Raw genomic sequence first — 19275 nt, forward strand, 5'->3', positions numbered from 1 at the left:
AGAAGGCCCCCATCTAGGGCACGAATTATGGTGACAGGGGTTGATATGCGTCCCTGTTGACAAGCAATGTTAACAAGCTAACAGATCTGTTCCCTTCTATATGCATCCTAGCAAGGTATGTGGCATTATCCAAACAGTGGAGACGCTCTAGCAGCCGGGCCTCTGCCTCCCAGAGAGGGTTCAAAGAGGACAGAAGCAGGAGCCTGGAGGTCACTCTACATTTGGTCTCCACATACTCCTACTCGGCGGACTCAAGATTACGTAGGATGCTGGGGCAGACCTGCACCAGGGCCTGTATGCACTCACTTCGAATGACCATCTTAAAAGCCTCCCACTTTGCCACCAAAGTACAGGCTGTGCTCTTGTTATGATCAAAGTAGACCTTGAACTTCCCAGCTAGGGCCTTGCGGAACAGGTGGTTCTCGAGAGCAGAAGGCTGAAGCCACCAAGTAGGGATCAGGGAGAGCGGTCTGCCCCAGGGACAGCCCGACATCAAGGGACTGCAGTCAGAGAGTTCCATTACTAGGTAGTCTGATGATAAATGAAAGGGACAAAGGGACTGGGAACAGTTGATGCGATCCAAGCACGTGTAAACCTTGTGGACTGGGGAATAAAACGAGTAAAGTCGCAGCCCCGGATTACAATGTCTCCTGGCATCCAGTAAGCCTTACTGGTGCAGCGAGGCCGAAAGGGACTTGGCTCTAGCAAACACAGTGGAGCTAGGTAATCGGGAATAGGAGTGGTCCATGGTAGTGTCAACAACTGTGTTAAAATCCCCCTGATGAGCCAAGGGACATATGCCGATCTGGCCAACACCAGGGAGAGGCGATGAAGGAAGCTGGGTTAATTAGTGTTGGGAGTATAAATGCAGCCTATAAGGACTTGGTTGCCATTAAGGGGAGCCTCTAGGAAGACATACCGATCCTCAACATCTACCTCTTGGTGTAGGACCTCAAGAGGAGCCCCTGCCATCATCGAAATCAGTGCACCTTTCGCATGCTGAGAAATTGGCTATGAAAACAGTTTAGTGATACCAGATTTGTGCAGCACAGTAATATGGGTCCCCTTGAGCTGAAGGATGGTATGTACTCCATAGCGCTTAGCTAGAGTGTGCATGTCACGGATATTCCAGGGTAGAATGTTAAAAGTCTGGAGGGGCATGAGGTCAAAGAATCTGGTGCTCCTTCATGTCCCATATGGAGCAGCAAGGGTAGGGGATAATTGGAGGAGGTGGAATGGGGGGGCGGTGAGAAAGGAGTGGAGAGACAAAGTCTGCATGTATGGCCAGGTACAGTACAAGAACAGGATTGAGTACAACAGGTAACAAGAAAACAGATAGCAATACAAGACCTCCTGCCCAAGTACAGAAAAGGGTAAGTTACGCAACCGTGCAGGGGGTGTAGGCATATGCGTGTAGGAGCTCTTCCGCTCTTCCAAGTAGGAATGACTAGATGATGTGTAAATGAGGGGGTCAGTCCCACCCCATTTCATAAGGGTACCAAGAGAACCCTCCTTGGGGTTGGGGGGGGGCTGGTCAAGCAGGCCAGCGGGCCCAGGGGAGGAGATAAAGGGTCAGGTTATTTTATGTCATTCGCTGTTTGGGGGAGGTCACCCGTGGAACACGACCAAGGACTGAGAGGGAGGGTGCGTGGGAACTTGTTCCTCGAGTCACAGAAGAGTAGTCTGAGCAGACCACATGCAGGTACTAAACATCGCCACTATCTCTAGGGTGGAGCGGCTGCTGTACAAGGCCTGCACCGGGGGTCGGATGCCCAGAGAAAATGGGCGGCCAGGCCAACCGTGCCCAGGGTGGCGGCAGGGCCTTGACCACCTCCCAAGAGATTTCTCCCTGTCCCCCAGAGACACTGATTCGGGGAACATGCCCTCCAGCTAGTCCCAAGCCTCTGACAGCTCAAGACAAAAATGAGACTAATTATTGTTGTGAATCACCTTCAGTTTGGAGGGAAATAAGAGAGTGTACTGCAAACCCAGTTCTCTTATCTTGCACTTGCTCTTCAATCAGGAAGTGGTGGCAGCCAACGTGGGTCTTGGACTTGGCAGCCAAAGTGGGTCTTGGACTTGTCCGAGTCCCAAGAAAATGCAAAAAAAACATGGGGCAGGTTAGTAATACCCTGACCTCCTAGCCTGGTGCTGGGGTTCACAGGGATCCCGCCGGGGGCAAAACATTTTTTGTTTTAATTTTGCCACAAATTCACAGAGGATCCATGGCAACTTTGTTTTTTTTAAAAAGTGCTGTCTCCCGGACTCGTTTTTTTAAGCCACCCTGGGTGGGCCAGGTCCAGGGAGAATTCTTTATAATAATATGGGTAGGGGACACACGCAGCACCCTCCCTGGACTGCTTTTGGTGATGGGGACCCCATCCCCCAGGGCCCGGCCTTTTGCATTGATGGGGAGAGGTGCCATGCAGCCATCCCCCCTGCCCCCCCAGGGCGCATTCGGCCCAGGAGAACCCATCCCTTGGGGCCCAGCCATGCATAGAATGGGGAAGTGGGTCATGCAGCTCCCCTTCCTAAATCATTAATGGCCCAGGGGACTCAATCCCACAGGGCTGGCTCAAGCTATGTTCTGGGGACCCCACTCCTAATGCACAGCGGTTTCCATGCCGACATTGGTATGGGCAGAGAAACCTGTGTTTGCAATTTCCTGTCAAGCAGGAGCAAACACTAAGTCCACTCCCAGAGGAGTAGTGAAGCAGGCAGGGAAACAGTTGAAAAGATTGCTCCCACCCGCAAGGAGCAGCATTTTAGCTGCTTCCTGCAGGTGAGAGCAATGCCTGCTCTGATAGGAGGTGGGGGGCCATTAAACATAATGTGATGGGTGCCCAGGGTGGGCACCAGGGCACCTATCCTTTGATGGCTGGGCCCCAAGGGTGGGGTCCATGGGGCTGAAATCAGCCTGGGGATAGGGGCTGTGTGACCCTCTCCCCATTTGGAATATGGCCAGGTCCCAGGAGCTGGAGTCCCCTGGGCTGAATCCGCCCAGGGAAGGGGGGCTCTGTGCACTCCTCCCCCATAAATATAGTGATGGGCTCTGTGGGATGGGGTCTCCTGGGCCAAAAATGGCCCAAGGAGGGGGCCAGATACCCCTTCCCTAAAATATGTGCAGGACCCCAGGGATGGGGTTCCCAGAGCCAAAATCGACCCAGGGAGGGAGACAATTGCTCCCTTCCCTACAAAATGTGCTGGGCCTCAGGAAATGGGCTGCCTGGGGCCAAAATCGGCCTAAGGAGGGAGACTGCAGTGTGTCCCCTCTCCATTAAACATAGTGCTGGCCTCAGGGGATGGGGTACGCGGGCTCAAATTGGCCAGGGGAGGGGGCCACGAGTCCCCCTCCCCTGAAATATATTGCCAGCCCTGGTGGAATTGGTCCCTGGGACCAAAAGCAGCCCAGTGAAGGGGGCTCTATGCTCCCCTCCCCCTAAAAAATGCACCAGAATCGAGGGGAATGGGGTCCCCAGGGCTAAATGTGGACTGGTGATGAGGCCCATGTCTGGAAGATGACATCCATGGAATACACTTAAATGATACCACCCATATGAATGTACTAACATCAGCCAACTAACTAATGGTTCTGAATGGAAAGGTGACATAACTTGTAAGCACTCCAGAATCAAATGCCATCACTCTGGCACTTCAGCTCTGGAACTCAAAATAATTTTGGGAAAAGTCGTGTGTTTTCATTGTCTTTTAGTTTATTGAATTATGATCCATGATTGACTGCTATATGTACACTTTAGTACCACCATGTTTCTGTTCCACTTTCTGTTTCTTACCTACTGGCAGACTCCATTTGAATAACCCTCTCTAAATACCTACCCATAACTGTTTCAGTCTGCCTGTCTGCATACCCCTTCTGCGGTTAGTGCAACTCATAACCAGGAAAGGGGGTATATACCTGAAATGAGTTTGTGCAAATTCTTTCATTGTGTAGAGCTTCACATCCATCTGCTTCTCTTCTGGTTCATCTGTCTGTGATCTTTGCAAAACTGATCTTCTCTGGTCTGGTGATAATATCAGCAAACTCTGTCAAATTAAAAAAGAAATCAACTAAGCCTCAAACTATCCAGCACAGTAAAGCGAAAACAAACCAGGCACTCTACTGTAGTACATAGCAAAATACACCTTTTACGCATGGAGAAAAGCAAAACTCATCTTTTAATATGGAGAATCACTGAAACACTCTAAATATGTTTCTAGAAAATCTAGGCAAGATTTATTAATAGACAAATTGTGCAGTTTCACCAACCCTTCAGGCTGAAAGTATTGCAAAATAAAAAGGGCCACATCCATCATGTATGCTTCAAGCAAGGACTTTGAGTCTGAGGAGGCTCTTAGCCCTTTATTTGGGATTAACCTGTTTTAAAGTAACACTTTAGCCCCCTTCCCTTTCTTTAAATTGAATGTGTGCGTGTTTCAGACAAAATTTATCTATGATTTCTTACTGTATAGGCCCATATAATTGCACCTGCATTAAGGTGTGACACTGAAATAGTTGTGAAATGCACAGTAACCACAATACCTTTGCACTCTTAAAAAATAGTATCTAGCTTATTTGTGTGTTTACATATATATATATATATATATTGTTTGTATGTATATATATATATATATATATATATATATATATATATATATATATATATATATATATATATATATATATATATATATATATGGAAAATGTCACTTACCCAGTGTACATCTGTTCGTGGCATGAGACGCTTCAGATTCACATGCTTTGCACATCCCGCCATCTAGTGTTGGGCTCGGAGTGTTACAAGTTGTTTTCTACGAAGAAGTCTTTCGAGTCACGAGATCGAGGGACTCCTCCCCTTTCGGCTCCATTGCGCATGGGCGTCGACTCCATCTTAGATTGTTTTCCCCGCAGAGGGTGAGGTAGGAGTTGTGTATCATAGTAATAGTGCCCATGCAATGGAGTAAACATGTATGTACATAATGTAGTTTAAAGTGATATATTTACAAATTTACAAATGTTCAAGATCAACTTCGAAACGGCTACAGGTTCCCGGGGAGGCGGGTGGGCGCATGTGAATCTGCAGCGTCTCATGCCCCGAACAGATGTACACTGGGTAAGTGACATTTTCCGTTCAATGGCATGTGTAGCTGCAGATGCACATGCTTTGCATAGACTAGTAAGCAGTTATCTCCCCAAAAGCGGTGGTTCAGCCTGTAGGAGTTGAAGTTGTTTGAAACAAAGTTCATAGTACTGCCTGTCCTACTGTGGCTTGTTGTGCTGTTAACACATCCACGCAGTAGTGCTTGGTAAACGTATGAGGCGTAGACCATGTGGCTGCCTTACATATTTCAGTCATTGGAATGTTTCCTAGAAAGGCCATGGTAGCACCTTTCTTTCTAGTTGAATGTGCCCTCGGTGTAATAGGCAGTTCTCTTTTTGCTTTGAGATAACAGGTTTGAATGCATTTAACTATCCATCTAGCAATGCCTTGTTTGGAAATTGGATTTCCTGTATGAGGTTTTTGGAAAGCAACAAATAATTGTTTTGTTTTCCGAATTTGTTTTGTTCTGTCAATGTAGTACATTAACGCTCTTTTGATGTCTAATGTATGTAGTGCTCTCTCAGCTACAGAATCTGGCTGTGGGAAGAACACTGGTAGTTCTACTGTTTGATTCAAGTGGAACGGTGATATGACTTTTGGTAAAAAATTTGGATTTGTCCGTAGAACTACTTTATGCTTGTGTATTTGAATAAATGGTTCTTGTATGGTAAATGCTTGGATTTCACTGACTCTTCTTAGAGATGTGATGGCAATTAAAAATGCAACTTTCCATGTTAAATATTGCATTTCACATGAGTGCATGGGCTCAAAAGGTGGCCCCATGAATCGTGTTAAGACAATGTTGAGGTTCCATGAAGGAACTGGTGGTGTTCTTGGTGGTATAATTCTTTTTAGGCCTTCCATAAAGGCTTTTATGACTGGTACCCTAAACAGTGAAGTTGAGTGGGTAATTTGCAGGTAAGCTGAAATTGCGGTAAGATGTATCTTAATGGATGAAAAAGCTTGTTTTGACTTTTGCAAATGTAGCAAGTAGCTTACGATGTCTTTAGCAGATGCGTGTAAGGGTTGAATTTGGTTATTATGGCAATAATAAACAAACCTTTTCCACTTATTTGCATAGCAATGTCTAGTGGTTGGTTTTCTAGCTTGTTTTATGACTTCCATACATTCCTGTGTAAGGTCTAAGTGTCCGAACTCTGGAGCCAAATTGCTAGATTCAGCGATGCTGGATTGGGGTGTCTGATCTGTTGATTGTGTTGAGTTAACAGATCTGGTCTGTTTGGTAGTTTGATATGAGGCACTACTGAGAGGTCTAGTAGTGTTGTGTACCAAGGTTGTCTTGCCCAAGTTGGTGCTATGAGTATGAGTTTGAGTTTGTTTTGACTCAACTTGTTTACTAGATATAGAAGGAGTGGGAGAGGGGGAAAAGCATATGCAAATATCCCTGACCAACTCATCCATAACGCATTGCCCAGAGACTGATTTTGTGGGGACCTGGATGCGAAGTTTCGGCATTTTGCGTTTTCTTTTGTTGCAAACATGGTCTATTTGTGGTGTTCCCCAATTTTGGAAGTAAGTGTGTAGTACTTGGGGGTGAATCTCCCATTCGTGGATCTGTTGGTGATCCTGAGAGAGATTGTCTGCTAATTGATTCTGAATCCCTGGAATGAACTGAGCTATTAGGCGAATGTGGTTGTGTATCGCCCAATGCCATATTTTCTGTGTCAGGAGACACAACTGTGTTGAGTGTGTTCCTCCCTGTTTGTTTAGGTAATACATTGTTGTCATGTTGTCTGTTTTGACAAGAATGTGTTTGTGGCTTATTATTGGTTGGAATGCTTTTAACGCTAGAAATACTGCCAATAGTTCTAAGTGATTTATGTGAAACTGTCTTTGCCGAGAGTCCCATTGTCCCTGAATGCTGTGTTGATTGAGGTGTGCTCCCCACCCCATCATGGAGGCATCTGTAGTTATTACGTATTGAGGCACTGGGTCTTGAAAAGGCCGCCCTTGGTTTAAATTTATATTGTTCCACCATTGAAGCGAGGTGTATGTTTGGCGGTCTATCAACACTAGATCTAGAAGTTGACCCTGTGCCTGTGACCATTGTGATGTTAGGCACTGTTGTAAGGGCCGCATGTGCAATCTTGCATTTGGGACAATGGCTATGCATGAGGACATCATGCCTAGAAGTTTCATTACTATTTTGACTTGTATTCTTTGGTTTGGATACATGACCTGTATTACATTGTGAAATGTTTGTACTCTTTGTGGACTTGGAGTGGCAATCGCTTTTGCTGTGTCGATTGTTGCCCCTAAGTATTGCTGTGTCTGACACGGCTGGAGGTGTGACTTTGTGTAGTTGATTGAGAAACCAGTTTGTGTAGGGTTTCTATGACGTACTTTGTGTGTTGTAAACACCATTCTAGTGTGTTGGTTTTGATTAATCAATCGTCTAGGTACGCGAACACATTTGCTGCCTTCTGATATGCGCAGCTACTACTGCCAGGCATTTTGTAAAAACTCTTGGCGCAGTTGTTATTCCGAATGGCAACACCTTGAATTGGTAATGTACCCCTTGGAATACAAATCTTAGGTACTTTCTGTGTGAAGGATGTATTGGTATATGGAAATATGCATCCTTTAGGTCTAGTGTTGTCATGTAGTCTTGTTGTTTGAGCAGTGGGATTACGTCTTGTAATGTCACCGTGTGAAAGTGGTCCGATTTGATGTAGGTATTTAATGTTCTGAGATCTAATATAGGTCTCATTGTTTTGTCCTTTTTGGGTATGAGAAAGTACAGAGAGTAAACTCCTGTTCCTTTCTGTTGAATTGGTACTAATTCTATTGCTCCTTTTTGTAGCAATGCCTGGACCTCTAGTCCTAGAAGATCCATGTGTTATTTTGACATATTGGGGGTCATTCTGACCCTGGCGGTAATTACCGCCATGGCGGAGGTCGGCGGTAGCACCGCCAACAGGCTGGCGGTGCACCGCTGGGCATTCTGACCGCGGCGGTTCAGCCGCGCCAGAAACGGAAAGTCGGCGGTGTACCGCCGACTTCCCGCTGCCCTTGAGAATCCTCCATGGCGGGGATTCTGACACCCCCTACCGCCATCCTGTTCCTGGCGGGTCTCTCGCCAGGAACAGGATGGCGGTAGGGGGTGCCGCGGGTCCCCTGGGGGCCCCTGCAGTGCCCATGCCAATGGCATGGGCACTGCAGGGGCCCCCGTAAGAGGGCCCCACGAAGAATTTCAGTGTCTGCTTTGCAGACACTGAAATTCGCGACGGGTGCAACTGCACCCGTCGCACCTTCCCACTCCGCCGGCTCCATTCTGAGCCGGCGTCCTCGTGGGAAGGGTGTTTCCCGCTGGGCTGGCGGGCGGACTTTCGGCGGTCGCCCGCCAGCCCAGTGCGAAACCCAGAATGACCGCCGCGGTCTTTTGACCGCGGTACGGTCTTCTGGCGGTTCCAGCTTGGCGGGCGGCGGTAGCTTAGAATCACCCCCTTTGTGTGTTTTCGGTGGAATGTTTGGAGGGAATCTGAGAATTTCTATGCAATAACCAAGCTGGATAATTGCCAGTGCCCAAGTGTCTGTTGTTATCTCCTCCCAATGTTTGTAAAAATTGCTTAGTCTCCCCCCCACAGGTGTTATGTGTTGGGGATTTGTGACTTGGAAGTCACTGCTTGTTTTGAGGAGTTTTGGGGCTTTGGAACTTCCCTCTATTCTTTTGGAATTGTCCCCCTCTATATTGCCCCCGAAAACTTCCCCGCTGATATTGACTTTGATAAGTGGGCCTTGTTTGTGAGGTTGTGGGTTCTGTAGCTTGTCCTCGAAACCCCCCTCTAAACTGTGTTTTGGAAATGTGCCTCTGCTCTGTGGGGAGAAGAGTGCGCCCATGGCTTTGGCCGTATCAGTGTCTTTTTTAAGTTTTTCTATAGCAGTGTCCACCTCCGGTCCAAACAACTGCTGTCCATTAAAAGGCATATTCAGCACGGCTTGTTGTATTTCCGGCTTGAATCCTGACGTACACAACCATGCGTGTCTCCTTATTGTTACTGCAGTATTTACTGTCCTTGCAGCTGTATCTGCTGCATCCATTGCTGACCGTATCTGATTATTTGAGATACTTTGTCCTTCCTCCACCACTTGTTGTGCCCTTTTCTGGAACTCTTTGGGTAAGTGTTTTATGAAATGCTGCATTTCGTCCCAATGAGCCCTATCATATCTTGCCAGAAGTGCTTGTGAGTTGGCAATGCGCCATTGGTTTATTGCTTGTGCTGCAACCCTTTTCCCTGCAGCGTCAAATTTGCGACTCCCTTGTCTGGAGGTGGTGCGTCTCCCGAGGTGTGAGAGTTTGCTCTCTTGCGAGCTGCCCCTACTACCACAGAGTCTGGTGTTAATTGCTGCGTGATATACACAGGGTCTGTAGGCGGTGGCTTGTACTTTTTCTCCACCCTTGGAGTTATGGCCCTGCCCTTCACAGGCTCCTGAAACACCTGTTTGGAGTGTTTTAGCATTCCAGGTAGCATAGGTAAGCTCTGGTATTGGCTACGAGTGGAGGATAGTGTATTAAACAAAAAGTCATCCTCAATCGGTTCTGCATGCAAGGTGACATTATGAAAAGCCGCTGCCCTTGAGACCACCTGCGTGTAGGATGTACTGTCCTCAGGTGGGACGGTCTCGCTGGGTAACAGTCTGGGCTGTTATCCGATACTGGCGCATCATAAAGGTCCCATGCGTCGGGATCGTCCTGACTCATTGCAGTATGTGTTGGGGATTGCATCAGTGGTGGAGTGACTACTGGTGATGTGTGCATTGATGGTGGTGGAGATGGTGGCGGAGTTGTCTGTCTTGCCACCTTTGCCTGTGGCTGCTTGTCTTTTTCTTGAAAGACAAGTCTTTTCATTTTAATTGGGGGAAGAGTGCTTATCTTCCCCGTGTCCTTTTGAATGTGGAGCCTCCTTTGAGTGTAGTCTGGCTCCATTGATTCTAGTTCTTGTCCGAACTTATGTCCTTGCATTTGGGAGGACAATCCCTGTTCCTCTGTGTAGGGACCCGATTTCGGTTCCGAGGCTGGATGTTTCGGAATGGAAACCTTTTCGGTAGCCTTTTTCAGCTCCGACGACACTTTCTTTATTTTTGGCGTCGTGGTCTCTCGGTGCCGACCCATTTCGGTGCCGAACTTGCTCGGAGCCACTGTCTCGGGCTCGAGATTGCTGTGTGCCGGTATCTCGACCGGAGTCGGATGACTTCGACACAAGCGTGCCCTTTTTCGGTGCCAATGTTCGGTCACCTATTTTACGGGTTAAGCCATGGCCTGTTGGCGGTGGCGTCCCCTGGGCTTTTGTGGTCTTTTTGTGAGTTTTATGTTTCAACGTCTTACTCACGGTTTTAGGCGTTTCTTCAGGATCGAGCTCGTCCGAGTCCAACTCCTGGATGGAGAAGGTTTCCTCTTCCACCTCCAAATGCCTTTGTCCTGTCGGCACCGACGCCATTTGCAGTCTTCTCGCTCTTCGGTCTCTTAATGTCTTCCTCGACCGAAACGATCGACAGGCTTCACAAGTATCTTCTTTGTGTTCTGGAGACAAACACAAGTTACAGACCAGGTGCTGATCTGTATACGGATACTTGTTGTGACATTTTGGGCAGAAGCGGAATGGGGTCTGTTCCATCAGCCTTGAAGAGACACGTGGCCGGGCCGACCAGGCCCTGACGGGGGATCGAAAAAACCCCGAAGGGCCGCCGGAGCTCTTCAAAAGCCGGTGTCGATCTTTAGTAACTAACCCGATACCGAACGCAAACAATACCGTCTAATTTTCCGAGATTCTAACTAATTTTCCGAACCGAAACACGGAGCGAAAAGGAACACAGTATGCCAAATCCTTTCAAAAAGTGCCTATGAAAACTATTCTATAGCAAGTTATACTTAAGAAATGGTTCATAGTACTTCGTAGAGGATTTCATAAATGATTAAAAACCAGACAATTAAAATGGTACCTAGATCTTGCCATTTACAAAGTGCTATGTGCTGAAATAATATAAATCGATTTAAAAGAAATAGTATACCAAATCTTTTCTAATAATACCTATGAAAACTATTCTAAAACAGGTTTATACATGAAAATAGATCATAAAACTTCATAAAATGGTTCCTGTTTGCAAGAGTTAAAAGCCAAACAATGGAAATAGATCATAAAACTTCATGAAATGGTTCCTGCTTACAGAAATTAAAAACCAAACAATGGAAAAGGGTACCCTAGAATTAGCCTCATCTCTTAAATAAATTGAGCAGAGGAATTAGGTCTTGCAGTTTGCGAAGTGCTATATGCTAAGGTACTGTAAACCGATTTAAATGGGGAAACCCACTAGAAAACATACACAGGGGTGCAATCTAATACCGTGAATAGATAAACACGGGTAGTTATATTTAAAATCCCTTTCTATTGTAACAATCCATGTCCGCTAACTGCTAGACCATTCTTCAGCCAGTGGATTAAGATCTGAAATAGTCCTACTGCGGATTGCCCATGCTGCTGACAGATATTTAGAAACAGAGCTTACTATCAGCATGGAAGTATCATATTTACATAATCTATAGGCACTGATTCGGTTTTGTAATAGCAGTGCTTTACACAAGGGGATAATCCACTTTCCTCTAGGGCATTTATACAAGGGGCAAAAAAATAGGACATGCTCAGGAGTTTCCTTGCATAAATGGCAGTTTATACATTTGTCAGACATAGGACTATCGGACGGCCAACGAGCCGTAAAGCTGTTGACCGCCAATGTTCCGTATCTGAACTGAAGTAGTAAAGTTCGGGCACGTGCTGGTATGGGGAGATCCAGGAAATTTTCAGGCCAGGGTTCGTGCTTGACCAACAGAAACTCTGCTGTCAGCCGACCTGGCCCATTTGAGCTGACAAACTCCTTGTAGATTTTCCCCCAATATCGATCTTTGATCAACAATCTGGCGTTAGCAGGAATCATCTCAGGATTCTCCCAGTAATGGGATAAGCCCAATTTGACCCAAGCTGCTTTCATCTCCCTCAACCAGCGAACTTTTTCCCATCTGTGACAAGGTGGTATTAGATCTTTGACTGCTGTCCTAAAGGGTTCGAGTTCTTCCATTTTCCATAGTCGAACCCAATATAGAAGTGGCCTTAAGTATGCTGTATCTTTGATGCTATTTATACCCAGGTCTAATCTTAGGGGGAGCATCGGCGTGCCCTTCCCTAGTCTAGATATGTGTCTAAGGAAATTGTTTTCTTTGGTTTGAAGGATGTCCAGTTGTCTGTATGAACCCCAGAGTTCCGCTCCATACAGGGCAGCGGCACGGATTTGGACTTTATAAATTTCAGAAATAAGAGTCAAAGGGGGGCTTACTGCAGTACTGGCCTTCCGTTCTAGCACTCCACATCTTTGGCTGATGGTAAGCGCCCCTTTCCTTATGGCTGCGTCCCAGCTACCCTTATCAGATAATCTAATGCCCAGGTAATCGTATTCCATTACCCTCTCCAAGAGGACTGAATCCATCGTTATATTTGCTTTGAGCTTCTTGTTCGGGGCACTATATATCATAAGTTTGGTTTTCTTAGCATTGATATCCAACCCGTAATCTCTACAAAATGCACAAAACTGGTTAACCAGATTTTGGATTCCCATGGATGTTTTGGCCAGCAGGATAGTGTCATCCGCATAAAGTAAGCATGGCACTTTGTTCCTGGCCAACTTTGGGGAGTCATTAGTACAATTTGCTAAATAGTTAATACAATTATTTATGTATAGGAGAAAAAGGGTAGGGGCCAGGACACAACCCTTTCTGACTCCTCTCTCAATAGCCACTGGAACTGTTAGGTCGCCATCCTTACCGCTCCTGATTTGTGCATAGGTGTTCTCGTGTAAACGGGCCATAAGTTTCAAAAGACCATTTGGGATGCCCATGTTGGCTAATGTCAACCATAACTGGTTTCTGGGGACCAGATCAAATGCGGCTCTAAGATCAATGAAAACTACAAATAGGTTACCCCCTCCTGCTTCCACAGTCTTCCATTTGATTGTTAGGAATCATAAAACTTGGTCTATAGTACTGATTGCTGGCCTAAACCCTGCTTGCAGGTCGGAAATAGCATTAGTTTCCAGAATCCATTCTTCTAGACGAGACAAGATTTGCTTTCCAAAAAGTTTTTGGAAATTATCAAGTAAGGAGATTGGACGGTAGTTGGCAGGGTCGGAGGAGCTGCCTTTCTTAAAGATGGGGACTATCTCTGCTCCCATCCAGGAGCTCGGGACAGGCGCTCCTGCAGCTACTGCATTGGAGACCAGATTCAGGTATGGGGCCCATATATCTGGGCTTGTCTTGTACAAATCACCTGGAATTTTATCAAGGCCAGGGGCCTTTCCCCATTTCAGTGAAGCAATCGCAGCCTTGGTTTCTGCCAAGGTAAAAACGGTTGGGAGGGTCTCAGAGGTCATAGTATGGTTCAATTCCCTGGTAGTAACACCTAAAGTCCCAGAGTATAATCGGGCAAAGTGATCTGTCCACTCTACAGGGAGTATTGAGGCACCAGGCAAATGGTTAGGTTCTTCACTGGCATTAGCCACCAGTTTCCAGCATTTCGAAGTATCGTTTGCTTTAGCAGACTCCAGGAGGGAGGCCCATCTAAATTCATCCCATCTCCTGCGGGCTCTACTTAGTTCCTGTTTGTAATCTTTCCTTGCTTTCCTTATATGCTCTGTCTGGCCCCCTCCTAAAGCTCTCAGTAGTTTGTGCTGTGCTTCCCTGCATGCGGCACTGAACCACCTTGCGTTACACTTCTTTTTGGCTTTTTTGGCATTCTCTTTGGTGAAAAGGTGTTTTAAAGAATTAAATAATTGTGTGTGGGCTGCTATAAGCCCTTCACTATCTTCTAAAAGCTGGGGTATGCGCTCCATATGATCAGCCAACTGGCTGTACACAGATGTCATTATGCCTGTGTCAGTGCTCACAGATTCCCATTTAACGTTTCGTCTATTATTGGTCAATGCGAGCTGCTGCTCGTGAATCTTGGGGCAAGGGGCTTCAAGTAGGGGTAATAGACTCCTGAGAGATAAAATCAGTGGCTCATGATCACTGTCCTCGTGTTCTACAATGTTCATGTCAACCATGTGACCCCACAGCCGGATATCAAGCAAAATGTAGTCTATCTGGCTCTTCTGTGTTCCACGCCTAAATGTAGGATGAAGATCAAGGTCCGAGCGGGAACGACCGTTGCAGGCCCGAAGGCCATGTGCCAGTGTAATATCCACAACTTGATGTGTTAGTCTGTTCATTCTCGGTCTTTTGCTTGACACCAGTTGGGGAATACCCCAATAGGCGTCCTCATCTTTGTATAGTTCCTGGGCCAGCGAGTGGGGTTCAAAAGTAACATTAAAATCCCCTGCGATAAGAATAAAATGGGAGGATGATTTACAGGAGAGGAAGCTATCCAAAATAGTCAATGCGTCTGACTCATATTTGCTATCCAAGCTCCTATTATAGATGTTAATTATTAGGAGCGGTTTCTCATTAAGGGATGGTATTGATAAACCCATCAGATCGGGACAGCCCATGTCAATTATTTCAATCCGGCATTTAAGGGAGCAACTAAGCCATATAAGCAGCCCACCAGAGGGTCTCCCTGAGTTTACCTTACTTGCTGGGACCCAATAACTTTTGAAACCAATTCTGTATTTGGGCTCCAGTGCCCACGTTTCTTGAAAAAGGCATATTTTATGTTCATTTATAAATTTGCCCCATTCAGGGATACTCATTTTATTCTCCAGCCCTGCAATATTCCAGCTAAGAACTGTGTCTAGACCATCTATTTTGTCTTGGGGAACTTTAGCTGTAGAGTTCCCTCTTGCAAATGGAGTGCCATGGGGAGGTTTTGTACCCTTTTCAATTGTAACTAAACCGGCCTCAGTTGGGTTTCCCACTACATTGTCACCCAAGATATTGCTTTCCCCGTTAAGATCGGGGCATGGCATAGTCAATTCGGATGCCTGGGCTGGTGGAGAGGACCCATAGTTATTGGGGCCTGTTAAATCCGGGGCTAGGTTGGTCCCATTCGCCTTACCCTCCTTACTGGCTCCCCAAATACAGTTTTCCAAACTCTGATCACAGAAGGAAAGAGGGGGACTGTTTTCCATCCTAGAGGGTTCTAGCTGGGCAAGTGTGGGGGTTAGCGTGGAATCTCTGATGTCTGTAGTAAGAATCTGATCGGCCTCAGGATTGCCTAACCCCATTTCATATGTTTCAATATTTCCGGCTATAGGATACTTCTTAACCCAATTTTTAAATCCTTGGGGCTTGGGTGAGCCGTGCACAGGGCTGATTTTTAGTCAATCGATTTCAGAAAGCGAAAGGGAGCTACGTCTCAACTGGGGGTCAGGCTGCATCTGCAAACTAGTGGCACCTCTAGGTGGCATTAGCGCCCCCTTAGTAGCGGGTAAAACTTTGTGAGGGTAGAAAGCCTGGAGTCTACACAGAGATATTTCACCCCCTAGAGGGTTAAATTGGCACACATTCAAAGAGAGCTGCTGAACAAGGGTAGGTGCATCAAAGTTGATAACGATACAATCTCCCGTGCCGGGATTCTTGAGTGGACCCACCCTCCTCACCATTAATATTGAGGGTACCATATGAAAAGCAAATCTAGCGTTTCTGTGTAGCCAATGAATGACCTTATTTTTTAGTTCTGAAAATGTTTCGGAGATGTTGGTTTTAAGTTTGGGAACACTCGTGATAACAAGCACATAAGGACAAGCTTCCGGTGGTAGATGTAAAGTTCTCGTATTAGTTCCTTGATCCCTATGCATCCGATCTACTGAAGGGTGGATGTGATCAGGGGTATCTTTGTAGAATTTTGTACCCATATTATTGGAAGAAGCAGCTCCGTCATTCCCCCTCGGAAAGAGAGGAGCAGTCTTAGAACACTTGGCTTTTGAGGCATTGACCAGTCTAACAGTTGGAGCCTTCACTGGTTGATATGAAGAATCAGGGAAGTTCGTTAGAGGGTTATGGTCCATGCTCAGAGATAGGGGAAGGCTACTGGCACTGTTGCCTGGAGGGCTCGGGGGAAAATTTTGGCGGAAATACTGCAAATCTGGTGAGGGAGAGATGGTCATCTGTTTGAGCTTGATGAGGCCATCTAGTTTCTCCTCAATGGCTAATAGGCGAGTTGTTATAGGGTGTAACTTTTTAGAGAGCTTGTCTTTTATATGTTCAATTATCTAAACTATTTCTGGACTGTCATTGTTAGGTGCTTGGGCTGATATATAATCCTTGGTCCGAGTAGGTGCGACATGATTGGGGGAGTTCAAGATGCGGGCCCGTTTGTTCCTTAGGTTTGCCTCCCCTCGTTTTCTTTTGCCCTTTGTGTTGTGCTCTAAGGTGGGTAGAGACCTATCTGGGAGAGGCTGTGTAAGTTCTGAAGGCTGTATAACATTTCCCAGGGTCTCCGCAGCAGATTCTTGGGTAGTTAGAGGTGAGATAGCCGGGGCAGGCTGAGAAGCGGGTGGATGGAGGGATTGTGCTGGAGTTTGCGGTGGAGCCTCCATCAACGGGGGGCAGTTAGACGGCGCTCCACCATTTCAATTTCCTTTTCTAGTGCCCCAACCGCTTTTTGGAGAAAACCGTCTAGGGTCTTGTTGTTACTGGCCTTTTCCAGGAGCACCCCCCCTTCCGTCTACCCATCTTGGCTTATTTAGACACTTTTTATCCAGCCGGAATTTTGGCAGTCTTTTTCTATAGGTGCTTTTCCTCCCCTGTTCCCACCCTATTTCCGCCCCACTGGGGCCTTGTAGGAGAGGCTAGAACAACAGAAGGGCACAAATGCTGCTCACCTATGATGGTATGGTGTCCTGGTGATGCAGTATATTTGACCGCTAGTCACCGGCCTCAGCATCAAGATGAAAATGATGTGGCCCAGCCCAGCCTCCTCCGGTCGCAGGACGGGCCCGCCCTTGGCCCGGGCTTCGCCCGTGCGCCGCCCGCGCGCGTCCCGCGAGGCGGGAGCGCTGTTGAAAATTTAAAGGGCTCCTGCCCTGAAGGAACAAGTGGTGGCGCCTCCTGCCGCCCTCCGTGTGCGCGTCCCGCGAGGCGGGTGCGCTGTTGAAAATTTAAAGGGCTCCTGCCCTGAAGGAACAAGTGGTGCCGCCTCCTGTCGCCCTCCGTGAACGAGTTATAGTTACTTGAGGTAACTCTAACTATAACAGGTGAATTTCTATGGTTTTGTATGTTTAAAATGTGAGCCTAACTATAACGGCCCTTTAACCTTTGTTTTTTTAAGTGAATATATATATATATATATATATATATATATATATATATATAGATAGATAGATAGATAGATAGATATAAGTGAATATATATATATGTATAGATATATATTTTTATATATATATATACATATATATATATATATATATATATATATATATATATATATATATATATGTATATATATATATATATATGTATATATATATATATGTGTTACATGATTCATAATGCTGGCCCAAACCACTCTGCAAAGCTCTACTAGTATTAGGGCTACTCAAATGATATTCTAAATGAAGTGCACCCGTACTTTATAAAAATATCCTGTATCCACCTTAATTCCTTTTTTATGTGCTGCTCCCAACAGTTAAGAAAATATATTTCTTCTTTTCTTGTCTGATTAAAATTGTTTTTATTTCTAAATGTTTTGATATGTTCAATTGATTCATTTCTGCCTTTTGCAATTTATTGAGAGTTAGCTATAGGGGTATTTTTACTTAAAGATATACTCGTTTTCAGTTTCAAATGATTCATTACGTAAGAGATGAAGACCAAGACTAAAAACCAAGAATGAAAGTAAAAAGTTGAGTTATAATGCTCAATTACTTTCAAAAAACAAAACACCATGAGAGGACTACAACTATTATGGTACCTCTAATACAGGGTCAACATGTTTCGCGTCTAGTGGTCCAGGCGGATCCATTGACGCTTCATCGGGACCAAAGAAAAATTTGTAGCTTCTCCAAATAACAAAACTCAAAAAACTTAAATTAGGATGAAAAAACAGTCACTTACATTAAGTCAACTGGCTAAGTCAAAAAAAGGTCGCCCATCCCCAAATTTGAGATAAAGCTCCTTGGGAAGCGAATGCCAAGGACTAAAGCTGACAAATTATGTCAGAGGTCCTGTGCCTTGGACCTACCCTCCGGGCAGACCTACTAACACTGTGTTATGTCCAAACAATGTGGGTGTAGCTTCATTGCATGTCAACCATCCATCCGCCAATATCCTTAGGCGGGAACTGTTAAATGTGATGCTTTAGGCCCATTTACAAAGTTTGTGTAGTCTAAAGTTGAGTTTTTCAAAAATAGCCAGGTGCACCTTGTTCAGCATGCACCAAGTAAGAGTGTGTGTTCAGGTAGGTATAGCAACCGGCTTTTCACGCTGCATTTAAGAGTAGGAGCTGGAGCTTTACCTAAAGATGGGGAAGGTCCCAAACTATTGCGAGTTTTGGCGGCCATTTTGAATTGGGTTTAATTATGTGGCAAACAGACTGCGCTATAGGGCAAGTTCACATTTGTATGTGGAGAGTGTTTGTCAACCTCAAGATACTTCGTTTTCCTCAATCAGCTGCACCACTTTGACAGGGAGTGTCGTGTTTTGTTTGAAACAATTGACTTTCTGTCGTGAGACTGGGTGAAAGATAAATAGTTGGACATAGTTTCTTTGGAAGATTTGGGTTGAAAACTTGTGAGAAACATGTCAGAGGGTATGGAGCCTTCAGATAGCTCTGAAGCCTTGGTTAAGGAAAAGATATTTAAAAGATATACAGAGGAGAAATTAAAGAATATTGTTAAAGAAACAGTAGAGGCTTGAAGCATAGCTACTCCTTTAGGTTAGGATTTTGGGACTTCGGAGGACAAAGGTAGGAGATCTCATAAGAAAGAATATAGAGTAGCTAAGAAGAATAAAGACATTGAGCATAAAAGTATGTTTGGAAAAAAAGAGGGGTGATTCTAAAAAAGGCAAAGGAAATATTATGACGGGTGTCCATATCCATACATCTAAGAAAGGTGTCCTTCACAGCACACATGGAGGACTGCTGTCCAATGAAAGATGATGATTTTGAAGATAACTGTAATGGAAATGGAGATGGTGAAAATTATTTAGATGAATATATCTTTGATATGTATG

The 19275-nt window shown here is 45.5% G+C and overlaps 1 protein-coding gene across 2 annotated transcripts in view; it reads right to left on the reverse strand.

Moving 5' to 3' along the window:
• Window positions 1-19275, reverse strand: part of MYO7B (myosin VIIB) — a 1466311-nt gene that overhangs the window by 232924 nt on the left and 1214112 nt on the right. For both annotated transcript variants that reach the window (XM_069213753.1, XM_069213751.1), the window contains one exon: window positions 3917-4044. In XM_069213753.1, the coding sequence (XP_069069854.1) occupies window positions 3917-4044 (128 nt within the window). The remainder of the gene's footprint in view (window positions 1-3916; window positions 4045-19275) is intronic.

The sequence above is a fragment of the Pleurodeles waltl genome, chromosome 11 (genome assembly GCF_031143425.1).
Source record: "Pleurodeles waltl isolate 20211129_DDA chromosome 11, aPleWal1.hap1.20221129, whole genome shotgun sequence".
NCBI lineage: Eukaryota > Metazoa > Chordata > Amphibia > Caudata > Salamandridae > Pleurodeles > Pleurodeles waltl.